The following is a 22,456-nucleotide window of genomic DNA, read 5'->3' as shown; positions in this document are numbered from 1 at the left end:
CCACAACACGATAAAACGCGCGGTGGTAAAACATAAAATGTGTATTTCTTGTGTTTAACTCGCTATAAATCCATTCATAACAACGGGAATATACTAAAAGTTATATTTTTTTGAAAGAGGAATTAATAAGCAACAAGATAACGTATAAACCAATAAAATCGGATGAATAGTTTTTCATAAGATTGAATTTACTACAGTAAGGGTCAAATACTCGATTCATCTCCTATCAATATACACTCCGTGCAAATATATAATACATGGATCTTTGGCTGGTTTCAACTAACACTGCAATTTACGTTTCAAACGGGTTATAAAAGTGCTCTTGATGACCAATGACCTACTTATGAAAAGCCAAAATCAGTCAAAAACGAGACAACCCTTTAAATATAAAATATAAGTCATTTCAGGAGTAAAATCAGTAAAGTATCTGATATTTCACAATTTTGGCAATGTTACCTCAATTTTTAATGCACTCAATGAACTTTCAACCTAATTAAAGGGTCGTCATGCATTCTAGAGGTTGACATCCCCTCCAGAATAAAAAAAGTATTTGCCATCATTATAACACAAAAGGAAGCCATGCCTAAAAATGCCATCAGATTTCAGGAAATTTTAGGCCAACTAAACAGATGAAAGTAACGTAGAAGCCCATGTATACAATGACAGTAATGTAGTGGCGTTTTAATACATACAATGAGGGGATTTCGATACCCCCCCCCCCCCACAAACACCGCACATCCGTTTTGCGGCACGGGATTAAAAAGTGGTAGTATGTAACCTGTTGCAAATATCCAATCAAAATCGGACAACAACGTATCCGGTTGACTTCTGTCAATAGTTAGCCGGCAAACTGAGTCGCTGCAAATTACTGTTATTTGCTGCTCGTAAAAAGCAAGTAAAGATAATGGCATCCGTAGGAATACTGTTTGTGTTTGTGGCTCTTCCACTAATTATTCTAGCTGCTGACTCCCAAACTAAAGGGCCAAAAGTAACGGATAAGGTAAGTGTTTATCAATACCCCACCTTGGAATTTAACACGTGTCAAACTTTATGCTGTAGCCTAGGAGTTATGGAATCAAAGTCATAGCATGCATTGTGCTGTATTTTTAACCAGGTTTTCCGAAGGAAAAAACTGGTTATTAGATTGGCGAATGCGGGCGGGCTGGCTGGCGGGCAGGCTGGCGGACGGGCGGAACAAGCTTGTCCGGGCCATAACTATGTCGTTCATTGTCATATTTAAAATCATTTGGCACATTTGTTCACCATCATTGGACGGTGTGTCGCGCCAAATAATTACGTCGATATCTCCAAGGTCAAGGTCACACTTTGAGTTCAAAGGTCAAAATTGGCAATAACAGGGTTCGACATTAATTTTTTTTACAGCAAGACAGTCGGACCAGCTCCTCTTAAAATGTACTAGCCCGAACCTGATGTCTACTAGACCACAAATGACATAGCAAATGAACACAATTGTATCATGTAACTGTTTAATCAGGATTTATCAGTAAATAATCAGTGAACACCAGATATTTTTGATACATAGAGTAAAACAATAAAATAAAACTTTTTTTGCTTTTCTCCGTCAAATTCAATCCATGGGAACTGACTCGATGTTCCATCTAGGATAAAATTGACGTTTTCGTGTTTCTTCATATTTACGTTTCGTGTCAGTTTAAGCGTCGGATTCTTTTTTATTAACAGATTTGTCGGACGAAAATCCGAACTTGAACAAAGCCATTCTTTAAATTACATTCTCTTGTCTGCTACGAAAAAAATGTTTAAATTGACGATACCGTTTTCGATTGAAGTCGTAAAATCATGCTTAACAGTTTTACGACACTGCAGAAAATCATTAATATTCATGACAACTTGACCAATGGAAACAAGCAATTTCTGCAGGAAGCTCTCCTTTGCGTCTAAAAATAGCGATGAATCATGTGAATGCTCCGCGTTTATTTAAATACACTATTTTTGTTTTTATGTAAATAACGGATACGAGAGTAATTTTACACATTAAAAATAAAGGTTTTCACAGCAGTTAGTAAAAGTTATATGAATCAGTATAGATTTTTTTATGTACGACCAGTCGGACAAGCTAGCCCGCAGTTTTACTAGCCCGACCACCGATCTTACTAGACAATGTCTGTCGGACGTGCCTTAGTGTCGAACCCTGAATAAATGAGCTTGTCTGGGCCATAACTATGTCATTCATTGTGAGATTTTACAATTATTTGGCACATTTGTTCACCATCATGGGACGGTGTGTCGCACGAAAGAATCACGTCAATATCTCCAATGTCAAGGTCACCACAACTTAAAATAGATTTATTTTGAAACAAACTTACAAAGGGGGTTAATTTTGTTTGTTCATTTCAAAAGTTCAGTTTGAGTTGTCTCCCTTAATCAGATTTTTTTTCACAATGAAAACCTGGTTTTGTGACAATTTTGTCCCTTGTTTGTTAGTTTTCTTATTCAACATAATGGCTGCATTTTTTGCAGGTTTATTTTGACATCGAAATTGGAGGAGAAAAGGCAGGGCGAATTGTGATTGGATTGTTTGGAAAAACTGTTCCCAAAACGGTGAAAAATTTCAAGACACTTGCAGAAGGAAGTGCAGATGTAAGTTAAAATTGTTAATAAATAAGAACATAACAATGAAATACTATTATATGGGACTTACATCAATTGTTCTTTCATTGAGGATTATTTTAAACAACATTTCAAGATGTAACACATTGACACAGCTGCATTATCCCTTACTCTCATAGTATCGGGCCTTTAACAAAAAACCTTAAAGAAGTGCTGGAAAGTTAAAGTTTTTCAGTTTTAATTTATTTGATGGTTATCCATGACTATTATGACGATCAGATCATTTTCATGGTTTCTGGTGTTGAAGTTCGTTGGAAAATAGATAATGTTTATTCCAGGCTGATGCTATGATTTTTAATTACGTAACACACAATTATTTATGTTAGTTTGTTTATGGATTAATAGTAGCTTTATCAAATGTTATATATACAGCTTATTTTTGAATAAAATGCTAGAATATTTTAAGAAGTTATTTCAGGGATTTTAATTTAAGCAGAATCCTGCTCTTTGATGCAAGCAGTTTGCAATCAGGGTTCAACACTAAGGCACGTCTGACAGACATTCTCTAGTAAGATCGATGGTCGGGCTAGTAAAACTGCGGGCTAGCTTGTCCGACTGGTCGTACATAAAAAAATTATACTGATTCATACTATAACTAACTGCTGTGAAAACATTTTTCCTTAATGTGTAAAATTACTCGCGTATCCGTTATTTACATCAGAACAAAACTAGTGTATATAAATAAACACGGAGCATTCACATGATTCATAGCTTTTTTTAGATGCGAATAAGAGCTTCCCGCAGGAATTGCTTGTTTCCATTGGTCAAGTTGTCATGAATATTAATGATTTTCTGCAGTGTTGTAAAACTTTACAGCATGTTTTTACAACTTCTAGAAAAAAAAATCGGTATCGACTTCGTCAAAGTAAACATTTCTGCGTAGCAGACAATATAATGTAATTTTAAGAATGGCTTTGTTTAAGTTCGGATTTTCGTCCAACAAATCAGTTAATACAGAAGATTTTGACGGTAAAACTGACAGAAAACATAAATATGAAGAAAAACGAAAACGTCAAATTTATCCTATGGAAAATTGAGTCAGTTCCCATGGCTTGACTTTGAAGAAGAATAGCAAAAAAATAGTTTTATTTCATTGTTTTATTCTATGCATCAAAATAACTTTCTGGTGTTCACTGATTATTTACTGATAAATCTAAATAAAACAGTTACATGATCCAATTGTGTTTATTTGCTATGTAATTAATTGTTTAGTAGACGTCAGATTCGGGCTAGTACATTTTAAGAGGAGCTGGTCCGATGGTCTTTCTGTAAAAAAAGTTAATGTCGAACCCTGTGCAATTTTGTCACTTTTGACTCTTCCAAATTATCCTCCCTGCATCATTTTGATGCAAATGCTACCGTGCAACTAACATAAAATGTATGTTTTATTATGCCCCCAAAAGGTGGCATATAGTTTTTCAACTGTCCGTCAGTCTGTCTGTCCGTCCGAAAAACTTTAACATTGGTCATAACTATTGCAATATTGAAGATAGCAACTTGATATTTGGCATGCATGTGTATCTCATGGAGCTGCACATTTTGAGTGGTTAAAGGTCAAAGTCATCTTTCAAAGTCAAAGGTCAAATATATGGCTTCAAAGCAGGGCAGAAGGGGGCATTGTGTTTCTAATAAACACATCTCTTGTTATAGAAAAAGTTGTTTTTTAGTTACCGGTAATCAAGAATTACTTAGTTATACAAAGCAATATTTTTAAAGCAATCAAATAATATCCGCAAACAAAATATGGAGATTTCAATATTTTGACCCCTGAAAAGTTCATTTGACCCCTGAACATTTCAAGCACATGGTCATTTGACTTCTGGTTTTCACAAACTAATGAAATCCCTGTGCATACCAGCATATATTTCTGATATTTTCTATTGAGAAATTGTGTTCATTTTAACTATTGAGTGGTTAAAATATTTTATCTTTAGAATACTGTGTGAGAATATTATTTGTAATTAGTCAGTTTTAATTGTTCAGTGTCTAGTTGTTTATTTTTATTGTCCATTTCATTTTTTAAATTTCTATTCTGTCAATTCATTTAAGTTTGTTATTGATGCAGGTCATCCACAATTGTTCGTCAATAGTGAACATTTTGCAATTTCAGCTTTTATAATAACATGAAACGTGCATGGCAAGTGTTTTTTTTTTCTTTTCAGTGTGGTTCTAGATAATAAACTCCATAGAAAAAACAATGAACACAAATTGCTTATAGAGCACCTCAGTTGTCTCTGAATGACAAGACTTAAATTCCCAAATGTATTCAGACATATAAGATTGTACGTTTATGTTACGGTCTTATTAATCCAAGTCCGGTCCTGCAAGTTATCAAAGTCCATAGGACTGGATGACCTGTGGACTTAAAATTCTTTTTGGAATGCCTGTGCTAAATACCTTTAGACACTAACAAAAATTATTTTTCATTCAAGGATAAATCTCTTACATACAAAGGCAGCAAATTCCATCGAGTGATCAAAGACTTCATGATTCAAGGTGGAGATTTTACAAGAGGAGATGGCACAGGAGGTATGATTGCTCTTAATGTTTTGTTCATACGCATTGTATGTTTTGTATGTTTTGCAAGTTAGTAAGATTGTAATATTACTGGATGGCTGCAGGTTTCACCTGCTGGAACTGCTGGTTAATTTAATTTTTCAATATTTGTTTATTGATATTTACACTTTGTATTAAACTGATATGTTGCGATACTTATTTAGCCCTATTTCTTTTTACATTATTAACAAGTGCGATACAATAAAGTATTCTGATAATTTGTTGGGTGTTTTATGTCTTCAAGCATTTTGGACTGTTAAAACTACTGTATAAGAAGGCATTTGACTAATGGTAATTGTCACAATAATACTTGCGCAGTTATAGTGTATAAAAAGCTTGTGTGTTCAATACAATTTGCTGACAGTTATAAATACATGTATTGAAGTAGTTAAGTACATGCAAGTCAGCAATTCCCTGTTCATTGATTCATGATTTGATAGGTAAGAGCATTTATGGTGAGAAGTTTCCTGATGAGAACTTCAAGCTGAAGCACTACGGCTCAGGCTGGATGAGCATGGCAAATGCTGGCAAGGACACCAATGGCTCACAGTTCTTCATAACAACGAAGAAAACAGAGTGGTTGGATGGGCGTCATGTCGTCTTTGGAAAGGTTTTAGAAGGCATGGTAAGAGAAAAATACTAGAAAGACATGTTTCTTTGACTGTGAAAGTAAACATAATGGCTGGATGAGCGCCATGTCCTTTTTAACAGGTTTAAGAAGGCATAACAAGAGAATAATATATAGAAATGTTTCTTAGACTGTGGAAATATCAGCTTGTTTTCTATTATTTGATAAATGGTTATGTAAATAATTATGCAAATAACTGTCATAGAATATTGATCGTTTATATCTTTCACCATATGAAACATATGAATTTGTTTGGATCACAGTCTTACACTTAATCAATTCAAATGTCCTAATAACACAGCCACAAACAATCAGCATTCCTGAGGATGCCATTACCTGTACTTGCTTCTTATGAGCAGCAAATGACAGTAAATTGCCACAACTCAATTTGCCAATACCCATCAATGCAGCTGCAAATTTGTTATAAATGACAACAATCTTGCCAGTAATTTTTAAGTGCTTCAAATGCCTTATATTACAGAGTGTAGTCCGAAAGATAGAGAGTACAAAGACTGGGAGCAATGACAAGCCACAGAAGGATGTAGTTATTGCCGACAGTGGATCTTTAGAAGTTGCAGAGCCATTTGCTGTTGAAAAAAAGGCATCTGATGAGTAAATCCATATCAATACATTGTGCGTAATGTCGAATGCAATGTTATGTGCTACTTTCTTCTTTATGTTTAAAAACTTGGAACTCATAAGTGTCATTTACTTTAAACAACGATTTGTGTTGCAATAATAATTTGGATGATTTTATGTTTTGGGTGTCTAAAGTGGTGATTTAGATTTTGTGCACTTTAAATCAAATGTTTACATTAGTGTCAGTTTTACTGTATTGTATTTTAGTAGACTGTACCATACAAAATGGACACTGTTTACTCTTAAGTTTTGTACTAGCCTTTTGTATGTGTTGACGAAGAAATGTTTGTATCACATTGATGGGATTAACATACATTAATCTGTATGTTATGTGTGTGAATGCAAGTTCCATGTATGTGTCTACACATCGTTAGTTTGTAATAGTAAAAGCCTATGTGATATGTGCTTTCGAAGGATGCAGTCCACTTATTCATGCCATTTATAAAGTGAGGTGCATTTTTGTCATTGATTAAAAAAACTTGTCATCCATTGTAGTTGTAAAATTATGTATAAAGATTTGTATTTAATTTATAGTTGAAGCAATAACATTTTACCTAAATTTCTATTATTATCATAATCATAAATGAATGGATGTTTGCAGACAGAAAGCTACATGCTCATCAAAATATTGTGATGACTTTTGCACTAATGTTATAATATTACAAATATCATCCTGATGTACTCAGTGTTGTATGTGAGATTTACAAATTACAATGATGCATTCGCTAATAAAAAATTAACATTTTGTGTACTTTGTTTATCATATTTATCATGATGTGTTGATTTTACATCCCATGCAAATAGCTCAAGAGCACATTGTTTTTAAAAACTATCTTGATTGGTCAATCTGTGTACAAGTCTCTTTAAACATCAGAAAAAGTACCTGATAACTACCAATGAACTCATAGCAGCTGATACACATAGACAAAAATGTGGATGATGACTTTCGATGTTACATAGTTTTGAAGGTTACTAACTGGTTAAAAGATATAGGAAAAGATATAATGTCATTTACTCATTTAAACATTTACAGTCAGTTCTTTTCATTTAAAGCTAGAGCATTTCAGAACACTTCTCTCTTATTCCTTTTATAATATATCATTTAAGCCTAGTAAAAATCACTTTCAATAATTTTGAAACCTGACTTCAAAGATTTAGTTAGAGAAAGTAATAGATAGAGGATATTTTTTGAATTCAATAGAATATCGATTTTATTTCACTCGTGATCATACAGTGCCCCAGATAAGCTGCATATCTGCGTCTTTCACCCTATTAAAATGTTAAAAAACTAAAATAACAGAAATACAATATCATGCGTATTGAAAACGCAACCAAATTTACTTTTACGCATATTCATCAAATTTGATGCGTACGATACAATAGCTTTGACCGAAAATGCTTTGCTCATTTTCGGTATTTTCTCTTTGGAATTATTATCGAAAAGCGGCGACGCTTTCATTCAGCAAGCACCAGGATGACGGAGCAGGAAAACAGGCAAAGTTAATTATTCAAACGCTCTGCGAACTAAATTTCATAGTTTAATAAAGCGTCTGACCAAATTATTTACGACGGCAAATATCTGTTTTCAAAATGACTTAATCCGTCGCTCATTGTGCATGTATTTGTAAAGCATCTGTACTCTCAGTTTCTATTACTAAGCGAAATTAAAATGTCTAAGAAAGGTCAAAGACGTACGCGATTGTCGGCAAAATTATCAGTAGATCGCAAATTTTGTTCGAACGTGTTATCGATTTTGTTTATATGTTTGACAGTTACAAAGATGTCAATTAACATCATTTTTTTAAAGTTTATTTTATGGAAATTTTCAAGATTTTTAAGTTATTCATTTTTATAACTTATTTCACCCTATTTCAAGAATGAAACCACCCTATTTTTCAAAATCAATGGGTGAAAACCCTATTTCCAAAATAATTATCTGGGGCACTGTGGCGCAATCACAAGTGAATATATATATTTTTAGCTCACCTCTCACGAAGTGACATGGTGAGCTTATGTGACCGTGTGATGTCCGGCGTCCGTATGTGTGTGCGTGGGTGTGTCTGTCATCAATTTGTTTGTGTAGACAGTAGAGGTCACAGTTTTCATCCAATCTTTATGAAATTTGATCAGAATGTTAATCTTGATGAAATCTGGATTGGGATTGTATGTGGGTCATCTTGGGTCAAAAACTAGGTCACTAGGTCAAAAACTAGGTCACATAATAGGTCAAATAATAGAAAAACCTTGTGTAGACAATAGAGATCACAGTTTTCATCCAATCTTTATGAAATTTGGTCAGAATGTTAATCTTGATGAAATCTGGGTTGGGATTGTATTTGGGTCATCTGGGATCAAAAACTAGGTCACTAGGTCAAAAACTAGAAAAACCTTGTTTAGACAGTAGAGGTCACAGTTTTCATCCAATCTTACTGAAATTTGGTCAGAATGTTTATCTTGATAAAATCTGGGTTGGTAGTGTATTAGGGTCATCAGGGGTCAAAAACTAGGTCACTAGGTAAAAAACTAGGTCGAATAATATAAAAACCTTGTTGGACAATAGAGGTCGCAGTTTTCATCCAATCTTTATAAAATTTGGTCAGAATGTTTATCTTGATGAAATCTGGGTTGGGATTGTTTTTGGGTCATCTGAGGTCAAAAACTAGGTCACTAGGTCAAATAATAGAAAAACCGTCAACAATTTGTTTGTGTAGACAGTAGAGGTCACAGTTTTCATCCAATCTATGAAATTTGGTCAGAATGTTTATCTTGATGAAATCTGGGTTGGGATTGTATTTGGGTCATCTGGGGTCAAAAACTAGGTCACTAGGGCAAAAACTAGGTCACTAGGTCAAATAATAGAAAAACCTTGTATAGACAATAGAGGTCACAGTTTTCATCAAATCTTTATGAAATTTGGTCAGAATGTTTACCTTGATGAAATCTGGGTTGGGATTGAATTTCGGTCATCTGGGGTCAAAAACTAGGTCACTAGGTCAAATAATAGAAAAACCTTGTGTAGACAATAGAGGTCACAGTTTTCTTCCAAGCCTTATAACATTTGATTAGGATGTTTATCTTGATGAAATCTGGGTTGGGATTGTATTTGGGTCACCTGGGGTCAAAAACTAGGTCACTACGTCAAATAATAGAAAAACCTTGTGTAGACAATAGAGGTCACAGTTTCATCTAATCTTTATGAAATTTGGTCAGAATGTTTATCTTGATGAAATCTGGGTTGTGGGTTCAGGGCCATCATGGCCCTCATGTTTATGATCACAAGTGAATGAAAATCGATATTCTATTGAATCCAACAAATTTTCTTTTTATTTTATGCTTTTTTCACCGTTTATTTACATTGTAAAAGAGTTTAACTGGAGAATTTCGCTGGATTTATGACGTTATTTAATTATGTAATCGGCAAGTTGCAGGGCTTTCATATCGTGTATGTAACGCAACAAAAGTTGTTAAATGATGACCAAAATTACCAAAAACAACAATGAGATACAATTTGACTGGCATTACAATAATAATTTAAGACTGTTTATATAATGTCTCTGATGCAAAACTGATCATGGAATTGTTGACCTGAATAGCAAAATTCTTGTGCAACTGCATGGCGAAAAAAGGTTAAATGAGCTTCTATTTAGCTCTGGATGCTTGTACATGTACTTAAAAGATAACAGAAAAATATATAAGTATGTGTTTATTTTTACTTGCCATCAAAATCTGAAAAATCCAAAATGTTTTAATGATTTTATATAAAACATAATTATCATATGGGAGCACGGCAGAAAAATTGTTGTGCCCTGTAAATAATATACCAGTATAGAAATATTTAAAAAGACTTCCCAATAGGAGAGCATTATCAGTTATATTATTTTCAGTAATACAAAACCTGATTAATTGGCATACCAGTACACAAAATTGAAATTAACGTGCTAAACAGAACCTATGTGACACACAGACGGACGGACAGACAAGAGTTACTAAGATGAGAGATGGATAAACATGCACAGTTATTCAAGCCAATTAAATTAACTTGTACAATACATATAAACACCAAATGGCACTGATCAGGCTTTCAAGACTGTATAAAATTAAAAAAGATTATATGAACAACTTAAAACCAAATGTTTGTTGTAATTGTAAATAACTAGCGATGCTTGATGAGATTCCTGAAAAGTTGATGGATTTCCTTCATAAATACAGCAACAACAAGCCAATCAAATGTTCTTCTTTTGCTGACGAGTTACTGGACCATTTCTTGGAGCAACGGGAACACTGATCTTCTTAGTCGTCTTCCTAGACGTCTCTACCTCACTGGCAATAGTTTGAAAAAAAGGTGAAACTTTGGTCTGTATGGCACTCCTGAGCTCCTCTCTATGGCAGTAAATGGCAAACAGATGGGGCACAATAACAAGACTCAAGTTGACAGGCCAGAAGACAGCCCTGGCAAGAGCAGTGTCAGGGACCTGATGTTGTTCCGGGGTTCTCCACTTCAGAGAGCAGCATATGTAGACCAGCTGGGCCTGCATCGAGCCCCCTGCAAACACCAGGGACCAGTCTTTGATCCAGGTCTGGTCTGGGTAAATCAGCGAGCAGAGGGCCGCTATGAAGTACGGAACGTACACATAAACATACACCACCGACTGAAATACAAATGTATACAAACACATCTGCCTCAACGTACATGTATGTGTATCTAATGAAAACACAAACATATTTTAACTTTAACATATTCAATAAATACCTATGACTTTTGCATATTGTAACAATAAATCCAGATACTAATCAAAATTATTACCATCCATCAGTATAAAAGGAGTTGCCATACAACATTAAAGCTGATACCTGGAGTTTTCCATACTGGGTTGGGTCTAGCAGGAATGGCTCAATGTTATCCACATAGAAGACAGCAATCCAGTCCTTACAGCCCATACAGGCCTACCAATCAAAAACCAAAACCTTCATCAAATGCTCTTCATGTATAGATTAGGTAATAGGTTAAATCTTGCATAAACTGAACATAAACAAGCATACATTTCTTGTATACATGTATTAACAAAAACACCTACATAAATAACTTTTTAGGACAGCCTGCTTGTTAATTAATTAATTAAGATTTGATAATGTTGACATTTTCAATCAAGGCCTTGCATAAGTACCTTAAACAAGAGCTGCCTGTGTGAAACACAATGCCCCCTTATACTGCCCTTTTAAGTCCCACCGCAGCTATTTTAGAAAAAAATAAGGCCCATCAGTTAGCTAAATATCAATGGACCAAAACGAAGCTTGCATTTCATCTGTAAGTTATGTACATATGTAGATAGACTCAAATACCAAAAATCAGCTCAATATGTGAAAGCTTTGCATGAAAAACTTCCGGAAAAAAGGTTATAATATAGATACTTTCTTAGTCCAAGGCTCATTTCATGTACTTTGCCAAAAATCAATAGACAGGATCGAATTTTACACTTCATGAGTAGGTCATATAGGTAGACTTACATACCAATAACAGCTCAATATCTGATTGATTTGCGTACAAAAACATACAGAAAACATTTCTCATAGAGAAAGTTATTTAGTCCAAGGCCAATAAATTTGCCAAAAATTAATGGACCAGAACGAATTTTCACACTCAATATCTAGGTCATATAGGTAGACTTATATACCAAAAATCAGCTCAATATCTGAAAGCGTTGTGTTAAAAACATCAGAAAAAGGTTATCATAGAGAACATTTCAAAGTTTAAGGCCCATAATTTTGCCAAAAATCAACAAACTGGAAGAATTTCACACTTCATCTGCAGGTCATGTAGGTAGACTCACATACTAAAGATTAACTCAATATCTGAAAGCTTTGCGTCAAACAGCTCCAGAAAAAGATTATTATAGAAAACATCTAGTAAGTCCAAGGCCAAAAAACTACCCAAAAAATCACACTTCCATCTCTATGGCATGTATGATTGTAGGCTCACATATCAAAATAAGCTCAATATTGGACAGCATTGCATAAAAGACATCTGAAAATGGAAAAATATTACTTCCCTCGTCAAAAATGAACTGTACCTGTCAAATGATAAGAAAAAATTATCTCCCTTTAAAGCTTTTCACTTCCCTTAGATCAGTAAAAGGATCATATCTTCATCAAAAATCAATGGACCGAAAAAATCAAATGACCGGAATGAATTTAACACTTCATCTTCAGGTCATGTAGGTGGACTCGCATATCAAAAATCAGCCCAATATCTTAAAGTGATGTTTAAAGAACCTCTGGAAAGCAGAATGCCAAAGTTTCTAAGTACAAGGCCCATAAATTCGCCAAAAAATAATGGACCGGAACAAAACTCACGCTTCATCTGTAAGTAAGAAAGTAAGTAGACTCACACTACAAATATCAGGTCAATATCTGAAAGTGTTTAGAAAAAAGTCCGGAAAATGGAATGACAGACAGACGGACAGTGCGACTGCTATATGCCACCCTACCAAGGGCATAAAAGCATGCATATTTATAGTGCATTCCTGCACAATTTACACAAATATTTTCTTCCACACATATAAACAAGGATACATCTTATTGTAATAAGGGGCATGGCTCTGCTAGAATGTTGTTATGGTCTAAGGCAGTTACACACATGATGAAATATCACTTAAATTGTTTATGGTTTGTCAGTAAAATCCAATCTAGTCAAATTTGTACAGGACAGTAGGTCACAGAATATAATAGTAAACTAACTTTGTTTCATGGCTGGGCTGAAGGTAGTGACGATGCGATTGACAATGATCATAATAATAAATTTCAGTTGCTATTACAACCACACATATTGATATGTGTATATGTGTCATTTAAAAATAAGATTTATGATTATCTTGTTGAACGACTAGGCCGTCCTGGATTTGGACCAGTATTTGTTAGATAGTTAAGCAGACTGTTAAAATTTACAGGACAGACAGGCCTGCGAGAAGCACACATTTAAAGACCAGTTGAAAATTTCACACGCCTCAGTTGTGTTTTACCCAGGAGGGCAAAGTGGCATGGCAAATTAAATTCAAAAAGAACATTTTAAATAACGAATGGTTAATTCAATAATGGGCAAAAAAGCGCGAAACCCTTACTTGGGAAAAAAAATTAATCATATTAGTTTCAGTTTTTGGGAAAATATTTACACCTATACAGATACTATAAATATACCGGTACATTCCAGAGTGTTATTGATGTATTTAATTAAGATCGCTTAATATATTTAATATGTTTACCTTTAAATATCTTCTGTTTTAAGAACATGCCATAAAAGTAAACTGTATAGTGAAACATAATAAAACAGAATAGGTACACACATCATCTAACCATGTTTGTCTTTCTTCTTTTTTGAACAATAATTTGAAGGGATGCTTTTTTTCTTCAGAAGTAGACTCCAATATATAAACACCTGTTCTATGGCATTCAATATATACATTTAAAAGATTTTTTTATGCTCCCCCAAAATTTTTGGGGGGGAGCATATAGTCGCCGCTTCGTCTGTCCGTCCGTGTGTCCGTCCGTGCACAATTTTTGTCCAGGCTATTTCTCAGCAATAAATGCCCTGAATTCAATGAAACTTTATGGGAAGCTTCACTACCAAGAGGAGATGTGCATATTATCAGCCGGTTCTGGTCAATGATTTTTCACAGAGTTATGGCCCTTTGAAATTTTCCATTAACTGTACATATAGTGCAATTCTTGTCCGGGCTATTTCTCAGCAACTAATGACAGGAATTTAATGAAACTTTATGGGAAGCTTCACTACCAAGAGGAGATGTGCATATCATCAGAGGGTTCTGGTCGGATGATTATTCACAGAGTTATGGCCCTTTGAAATTTTCTATACAAAAATTCTTGTCCCCCCGACTACCGGTACTGTGCCCTCAAGACGTTTCCTTTTATCTGAATATATAGTGCAATATTGTGACCAAAAAAAATTTGGGGAGCATCACCCGTCTCCGATGGTTTCTTGTTTTAATTTGTATCCAAAATGTATTCTCCATCCAAAATGTATTCTCCATCATTGAATGACACATGCTTTTAATTAATCCACCTATATAATATGATTTCCATTGTTAGTTTGATTGTTCTTTGTAATTATCATACACTGAAAAGTGAAACACCACACCCAGCAGCTCTTTTTAAAAGGTCAAGATTCTTTTTTTAAACTCTGTGCATGTATCAGTAAAACAAATGTTGTGAGCAGTTTTTATTATGATTGGACAAAAAATTAACATTCAAGGTATTCATAGTGTTTTGCTGTAGCCATATAAAGAAAACTGCTCCTGCCCCTGGTTGCAATTTTTTCAATCAACTAGAACTATTTCTTACTCCGCCGAGATATTTGAGTTTCATTATGATTGTGCAAAAAATGTGACTTCAAGATTATTCACAAGCTGTTCCTTAATTTGATGTAAAGACAATTTAAACTACCCCACGCAACCCAGTTTCAAAGTCGAAGGTTCTGACCAAGTTTCATGAAGAGTTTTCATAAGTAAAATGTTGCCAACACACAAGGGACAATCAAAGACTGATAACAGGTGATCACAAAAGCTTACTAAGCAGATTGGGCTCAAGTGAGCTAAAAAAGTAAATAATATATTTTTTTAAGACCTATATCACAAAGCATTCTACTTACAACCATCCTGAACATGCATATTCCCGATGCAACAAAAAACCAGGCCATGAACAAGTATTCTATAACTTTCTCCCAGGTATGTTTACCTTTGAACTGAAAAATAATAATATGACAAGGTCATAAAAACAAGATTTTCAATGATTTACTAAATAATTTATTATAATCCTATTATCTGAAGCTAAGTTTGAGTGAAGCTATACAAAATTTCAGCAAAATACCTCATTCACACTCAAGTGATTAATCTGAAAGATTTGTTCTTTTTTTAGTTACAGTCACCTTGACCCTGATGCCAGTTGACCTAAATAAAATCTTATGCTAGGTCGGCATGTAAGTTACTGATACAAAAAGTGTCATCACATCTCAATTTAAACGTTAATATCAAAAAGGAAAATGTTTTTCCATTTTTAGAAGTGACCTTGCCCCAACTTGCCCCAAATGGAATCCAAAACTTATATCTAGTTTGCATGTTATCTTACAAGTGTCAATAATATACCGTCATCTAAAGTGAAGTTACTGAGCAGAAAACATTTTTATATGTTTAAAGACATAGACCTTGATCTAAATAGCCCCATGTTCAGACATAGACCTTGATCTAAATAGCCCCATGTTCAGACATAGACCTTGATCTAAATAGCCCCATGTTCAGACATAGACAGTGATCTAAATAGCCCCATGTTCAGACATAGACCTTGATCTAAAAAGCCCCATGTTCAGACATAGACCTTGATCTAAATAGCCCCATGTTCAGACATAGACCTTGATCTAAATAGCCCCATGTTCAGACATAGACCTTAATCTAAATAGCCCCATGTTCAGACATAGACCTTGATCTAAATAGCCCCATGTTCAGACATAGACCTTGATCTAAATAGCCCCATATTCAGACAAAGACCTTGATCTAAATAGCCCCATGTTCAGACATAGACCTTGATCTAAATAGCCCCATGTTCAGACATAGACCTTGATCTAAATAGCCCCATGTTCAGACATAGACCTTGATCTAAATAGCCCCATGTTCAGACATAGACCTTGATCTAAATAGCCCCATGTTCAGACATAGACCTTGATCTAAATAGCCCCATGTTCAGACATAGACCTTGATCTAAATAGCCCCATGTTCAGACATAGACCTTGATCTAAATAGCCCCATGTTCAGACATAGACCTTGATCTAAATAGCCCCATGTTCAGACATAGACCTTGATCTAAATAGCCCCATGTTCAGACATAGACCTTGATCTAAATAGCCCCATGTTCAGACATAGACCTTGATCTAAATAGCCCCATGTTCAGACATAGACCTTGATCTAAATAGCCCCATGTTCAGACATAGACCTTGATCTAAATAGCCCCATGTTCAGACATAGACCTTGATCTAAATAGCCCCATGTTCAGACATAGACCTTGATCTAAATAGCCCCATGTTCAGACATAGACCTTGATCTAAATAGCCCCATGTTCAGACATAGACCTTGATCTAAATAGCCCCATGTTCAGACATAGACCTTGATCTAAATAGCCCCATGTTCAGACATAGACCTTGATCTAAATAGCCCCATGTTCAGACATAGACCTTGATCTAAATAGCCCCATGTTCAGCCCCAAGCTAGGTCTCCATGCAAGCTTGTTATATCAAAAGTTTCATCAAGCTTATTCGATGTCAACTTAAGTTATTGACCAGAAACTACCTGTTTTACTTTGGCCGCCCTCCAACTATAACCCAATCGAATGAACATTCAACAACAACATAAAAATGTGTTTAAGTCTCTATAACGCTAAAAATCAACGAAAATTTCGTTAAGTATTTCGTAAAATAAAGTTAACACCTTAACAATTAGTGTTCCTTATGGCAATAGCCAAAATTTCAACGCTAGATGTGTTATGATTACATAGATTTTTGTAGATACAAAACGCTCGTTTTTATTTATTTGTGGCCACAATTAATTCCCGCGAATATATCTATTCATTATGACACACGAACACCATGTTAGTGTTCATGTCCTGTATGAATAGATATGAAAAACAATAATAAAAACGAGCATTTTGTATCTACAAACATCTATTTTACGAGACCACATCTGACGTTGAAATTTTGGCAATTGCCATAAAGAACACTGATGTTTAATTGGTTAAGTTTATTTTACGAACAATTGTACAAAATTTTCGTTGATTTTGAATAGTAATGTTTCTTTAATTGTTTAAAGTGTACCTGCAATATGTATAAACTTTAGGAAATGTATGAAAATTGCTTTTATATTTGCATCTTTTATTATAGCAGATTCATAAAACATTGTTAGTGGTAACAATGAAATGCATGTTTTATTAATAAAATGTTTATTAATGATTCAATTATTTAAAAGCCCCTTTACCCTCAAAATCAATGAATATATTGTTTTTAGAAAAATTTAAGTTAACACATACAAAATCAATGTTCCTTATAGCAATAGACAAAATTTCAATGCTAAATGTGGTCTGGTAACATAGATTTTACAAGATACAAAATGCTCTTTTTTGTTTTTTACGGGACAATATATTCAACACATGATCATGTACCAAGGTAGTGTTTGTGTGTCATATGAATAGATATTGTTGAGGGAAATTAAAATGGAATATATTGTACCACTCAAAAATAAAAATAAGCATTTTGTATCTCTCTAAAACTGTTACCATACCACATCTAGAATTTTTTGCCATTGCTATAAGAAACACTGATGTTTTTATTTGTCAACTTAATTTTACAAAATATTTTGTGAAATATTAGTTGATTTTGAGTATTTATGTTTCTTAATATATTAAAACGATTAAAAACACAATTAGCTAGAAGGTTTATTATAATTCAACTTTAGCAAAAAACCTTGTTGCTAATGATTGAACTTTCCAAAGTTTATCTTAAACTCAAGAGTGCTACTGACAATTACCTGATTCTGCTTCTTATTGAAACCTTCCTTTATGAATCTCACCCCAGCATACACGGGATAAAATATATATGGCACATTCAACAAATAGGACCACCTTATCCCTTTGTTTCCTGAAAGTAAATCATATATTAAGCTGTGAAAATGTGCATCAGTTATGCACATGCCATTATTTTTAGACTTAAATTTTAATTTCTGGTTTAAAAAAATGTATAATAATCTTATTTTAAACTTGAAGATTATTACAGTTCTTTACTTTGGTAAATGAAACAAGATTATAATATCAAAAAGGGGTATTGTACACAAAAATGAAGAAATTAATGTGCAATTAATACGCTTTTGCATGTAATGGAGCTTGCAATTAATAATATGACATGGTAACATTAATAACATGAGCAGCACTAAGATAAAAACAAGGCTTAATGCTGGGGGGGGGGGCAAAGTATTTCCCTAGATACGCCTGTACAATCAGCACAGGCTAATAAAGGAAAACACTTTCGGTCTAGACTGGATTTTATATACAAGCGGAAAGTATTGTTCCATATTCTGAACAGGCTAATCTGTGAAAATACTTAATTCACATTCATAAAGCCTGGTTTTCCCGGAGACAGGCTCAATTAAAAACAAGAAACCGTCGGTGACGGGTGATGCTCCCCAAAGGTTTTTTTTGTCACAATATTGCACTACTAAAAGTATATATTCAGATAAAAGGAAACGTCTTGAGGGGCATAACTTAGGACAAAATAATATGATGGATGGTTTAGCAACTTAAAATTTCAAAGGGCCATAACTCTCTAAATAAATCATCTAACCAGAACCCACAAAAAACATGCACATCTCCTCAAGGTAGTAAAGCTTCCCACAAAGCTTCATTGAATTCCAGTAAGTAGTTGGAAAGAAATAGCCCAGACAAGAATTGCACTATATGTACAGTTTATAGAAAATTTCAAAGGGCCATAACTCTTTGAAAAATCATCCGACTAGAACCCGCTGATAATATGCACATGTCCTCTTGGTAGTGAAGCGTCCCATAAAGTTTCATTGAATTCAGGTCGTTAATTGCTGAGAAATAGCCCGGACAAGAATTGCACTATATGTACAGTAAATGAAAAATTTCAAAGGGCCATAACTCTGTGAAAAATCATTCGAGCAGAACCGGCTGATAATATGCACATCTCCTCTTGGTTGTGAAGCTTCCCATAAAGTTTAATTGAATTCCGGTCATTAGTTGCTGAGAAATAGCACGGGCAAGAATTGCACTATGTACAGTTAATGGAAATTTTCAAAGGGCCATAACTCTGTGAAAAATTATCCAACCAGAACCGGATGATAATATGCACATCTCCTCTTGGTAGTGAAGCTTCCCATAAAGTTTAATTAATTCCGGTCTTTAATTGCTGAGAAATAGCCCAGACAGTAATTGTGCACGGATGGACGGACGCACGCATGGACAGACGAAGCGGCGACTATATGCTGCCCCCAAAAATTTTGGGGCAGCATAAAAAAGTTAACATTGTGTACAAGCAAAAACAAGAAGAAATAATTTCATGTGCTTTGTTACCTGTCATGTTCCCAGGTAAGAAAACTATCATGCTATTCATGATTGAACCAACCCAGTACAGCCCCAGACGACGGTAGTCTTTCCTACAAAACACAACAAAATACAGGAAATAGAAAACAGAAATGGCTTAATGCTTAAAAACATTTATAGTTGGAATAAATTGAGACAAGATCTTACAACATAATGAATTAAGATTTAATTTAACAACTGTAAATGATTTGTAATGAGAATAAAGTAAACAAACACATGCTCTAAATTTGTGACAAGTTATTTTACAATTTCATGATTAACTAGAACTGTCACTGTCGTTCTTAAAATAGCCTCCAAATGAATACAATGTATCCATGTTGAGTTTAAAAACTGGTTTGTTGACAATGTAAGCTTATGTATGCCTAGAAAGTGTTGCCTTGGTTCATTACATTACATTGAATATATGCATTGGAAAAATTTCAGCATGAAAATTCATAAGGGTAATTACAGGTGTTGTGAAATTAGATATATCTACCTATGAAATGCCGCGCTGATACCTCATGCAGTTTGCAAGATATGACTCATTCATGTTGTAAATGTAATACATTAACGAAAGGCAGTTTCTCTCAACATATGATAGCAAGAGTTATGGTTCTTGTACACTACACATCTCATCAATTAGATCTACCAAGCTATTAGTGTTCAAGATATGCTCAGTCCAATATTAAAACTGAAAAATAAAAAAGGGCAATAAAGCCAATAACTCTATAAATATAGAAGCATGAGTTTAAGATATTTTATACTGCACATCCCCATAATGAGATCTAGCTACCTATACAGTTTAACATTGATACCTTCATTAGTTTTAAAGGTATGCTCAGACTTAAGCTTAAACGAAAATAAACAAAAGGCAATAACTCTCAAAAGATGGAACTACCCGGTAAAAGTTACATCATGTACAATTTTGTTGTGCACTTTAGCACACGCCTGAAAAAGGATCTACCTACCTAATAAGTTTTAAACTGGTACCTCTTTCGAGATTTCAAGATACATGTATGCTCTGGACATAATCAATGTGTACACACAGGAAATAACACAAAAATAAGGGTACAGGAGTGATAATACTTAATAGTTGTACAATACATAATCTCTTTAATGAAATCTTTAAACCTCTTTAAGCTGAATCTTTGTAAATATAATATTGAAAACATGTTGATTCTTAATTAAAAACAATATACACCACCAATATCCCAGTAGGTCAGGGTCAATGTGACCTTTGGTGAACACCAGTGAATAGGGAATGGTCCAAAACTTTAAAAGTTTTTGGCTAATGTTGGCGCTAGATGAAATAGTATAAGTGTCAAAGGTTTGAATCACTCATGGTCCAAATTAAGTTATGGTCAAAGTCGTGATATAGTTGGATACTGAATGGTCATAAGTAACAACTTTGCAAGTACCCACCAATTGTAGAAAGCCGTGTTGTTGCTATATGAACAAAACCTGTCAAGGGTTAATAGACATAAGAGTAGGACAATCACTACATGCCTCCTATATCAAGATGCCAACAGCATTAAAATACTACTAGCTATCCATACATAAGACTTGTTCTGTGAAAACACAGCTAAATGCATGTGTGGTCTGCACAGGCTAATAAGGGATGGCATTTTCTGCTGTAATATTTTTTTTCTTTTAAAGATAATCTCTTCTTTACAAAAAAACAGTTTAGGTGGAAAGTGTTGTCCCTGATAAGCCTGTGCGGACAAAACTTTACACATATGCATTAAACCCTTTTTGTCAGAGAGAGTTTCATATTTACCCAGAACACATTAAAGCGATCATGCCAGTGTACATGGAGAAGTGTCCAGTGCCATCCCACCAGTTGATAAGCGTGCCGTAGGAGCTGCGAAGGTAGGGCTCCCCTTCACGGAGGTAGAACTCCATGAACCCCTTCACATACCCATCTAGCTCCAAAGCAATAAACAGATCAACTACGGCTGTAAAACTGAAGATGCCAAAAACTGAAATGAAAAAATATGTTATCCAGTCTCACACTGATCTTCCCAATGTTATCCAGTCTCACACTGATCTTCCCAATCTTTGTTATAATCCTCTCCACAGTATTTTAAAATTAAACACATTTTTGATATAGAGAAATGTTAATGCTAATGCTTTTTGCGCATGATGTTGAAATCCCGGCTTTTTCCAGAATAAAACAGTGGATTTGTTTTAAGATAATTGCACAGAGGTGGACAGAAAATAAAGTGAACGCAGCGAGTTGTTCCAGCTTATCCTGACCAGACAATACGCTAGCAGAACATAGTCATGTTAACCATATTAATCAATACAAGTATCAGTAAGGTAGTTGTCAATGTATCATAATATATTACCATAAAACAGAGGTTCATTTTTGCCTGGACTGTCTCTGGCTATCACAACACAGATCAGTCCAAACAATGGCAATGTAATAACTCCAGAAGCAAACACCCAGCGCTGATCCTCCATGACTGCAAGTTTGTCTAGGCTGTATATAAGAGGGGCAGCCAGGAAAGATGTTGCAAAGACTAACAAAACAACTGGGATTCTTTTTAAACTCATTTTGTAGTTTGGACTTGTTTTGGCGTCCACAAACGACTACGAACATGTACGGTTGCTATTCTATTGTTGTCCTCAATGATATTGGTTTGAAGTCAAACCGGTTTTACAGGAGGATACATAGCACAATATTTTAATCGAGTTTATTAAAAAAATATAAACTGAAATATCTCGCTAAATCAGGTACAATCCTGTTTATTTTTTATATATTGGTCACCAGTTGATACAATTAAGACGTGTTTCATTACATTATGAATCTATATCAATCCATACACTATAGTGTGACAT

The 22,456-nt window shown here is 34.5% G+C and overlaps 2 protein-coding genes across 3 annotated transcripts; one reads left to right on the top strand and one right to left on the bottom strand.

Moving 5' to 3' along the window:
* The first annotated feature begins 793 nt into the window (after positions 1 to 793).
* Positions 794 to 7,217, top strand: LOC127877928 (peptidyl-prolyl cis-trans isomerase B-like). The gene is made up of 5 exons (XM_052424252.1): positions 794 to 1,000; positions 2,500 to 2,619; positions 5,082 to 5,178; positions 5,646 to 5,830; positions 6,315 to 7,217. Exons 1-5 carry the CDS (start codon positions 905 to 907, stop codon positions 6,447 to 6,449), a joined length of 633 nt encoding a protein of 210 aa, XP_052280212.1. The 5' UTR covers positions 794 to 904; the 3' UTR covers positions 6,450 to 7,217.
* A 2,943-nt stretch (positions 7,218 to 10,160) lies between these two features.
* LOC127877515 (transmembrane 6 superfamily member 1-like) lies at positions 10,161 to 22,443 on the bottom strand. 2 transcript variants are annotated; one of them, XM_052423447.1, is made up of 7 exons: positions 21,964 to 22,443; positions 21,393 to 21,594; positions 19,607 to 19,689; positions 18,049 to 18,158; positions 15,132 to 15,224; positions 11,324 to 11,416; positions 10,161 to 11,121 (listed from the first exon to the last, which is right to left on the bottom strand). In XM_052423447.1, exons 1-7 carry the CDS (start codon positions 22,169 to 22,171, stop codon positions 10,696 to 10,698), a joined length of 1,215 nt encoding a protein of 404 aa, XP_052279407.1. In that variant the 5' UTR covers positions 22,172 to 22,443; the 3' UTR covers positions 10,161 to 10,695. The 2 variants fall into 2 exon arrangements, with proteins under 2 accessions (XP_052279407.1, XP_052279408.1); XM_052423448.1 differs by having other exon boundaries at positions 18,091 to 18,158.
* Between the last annotated feature and the right edge of the window lie 13 nt (positions 22,444 to 22,456).

This window comes from Dreissena polymorpha, chromosome 4, assembly GCF_020536995.1.
Source record: "Dreissena polymorpha isolate Duluth1 chromosome 4, UMN_Dpol_1.0, whole genome shotgun sequence".
In the NCBI taxonomy this organism is placed as follows: Eukaryota; Metazoa; Mollusca; class Bivalvia; order Myida; family Dreissenidae; genus Dreissena; species Dreissena polymorpha.
Note: the sequence above shows the minus strand (reverse complement) of the source record. Positions and strands in the feature narration are given on the sequence as shown.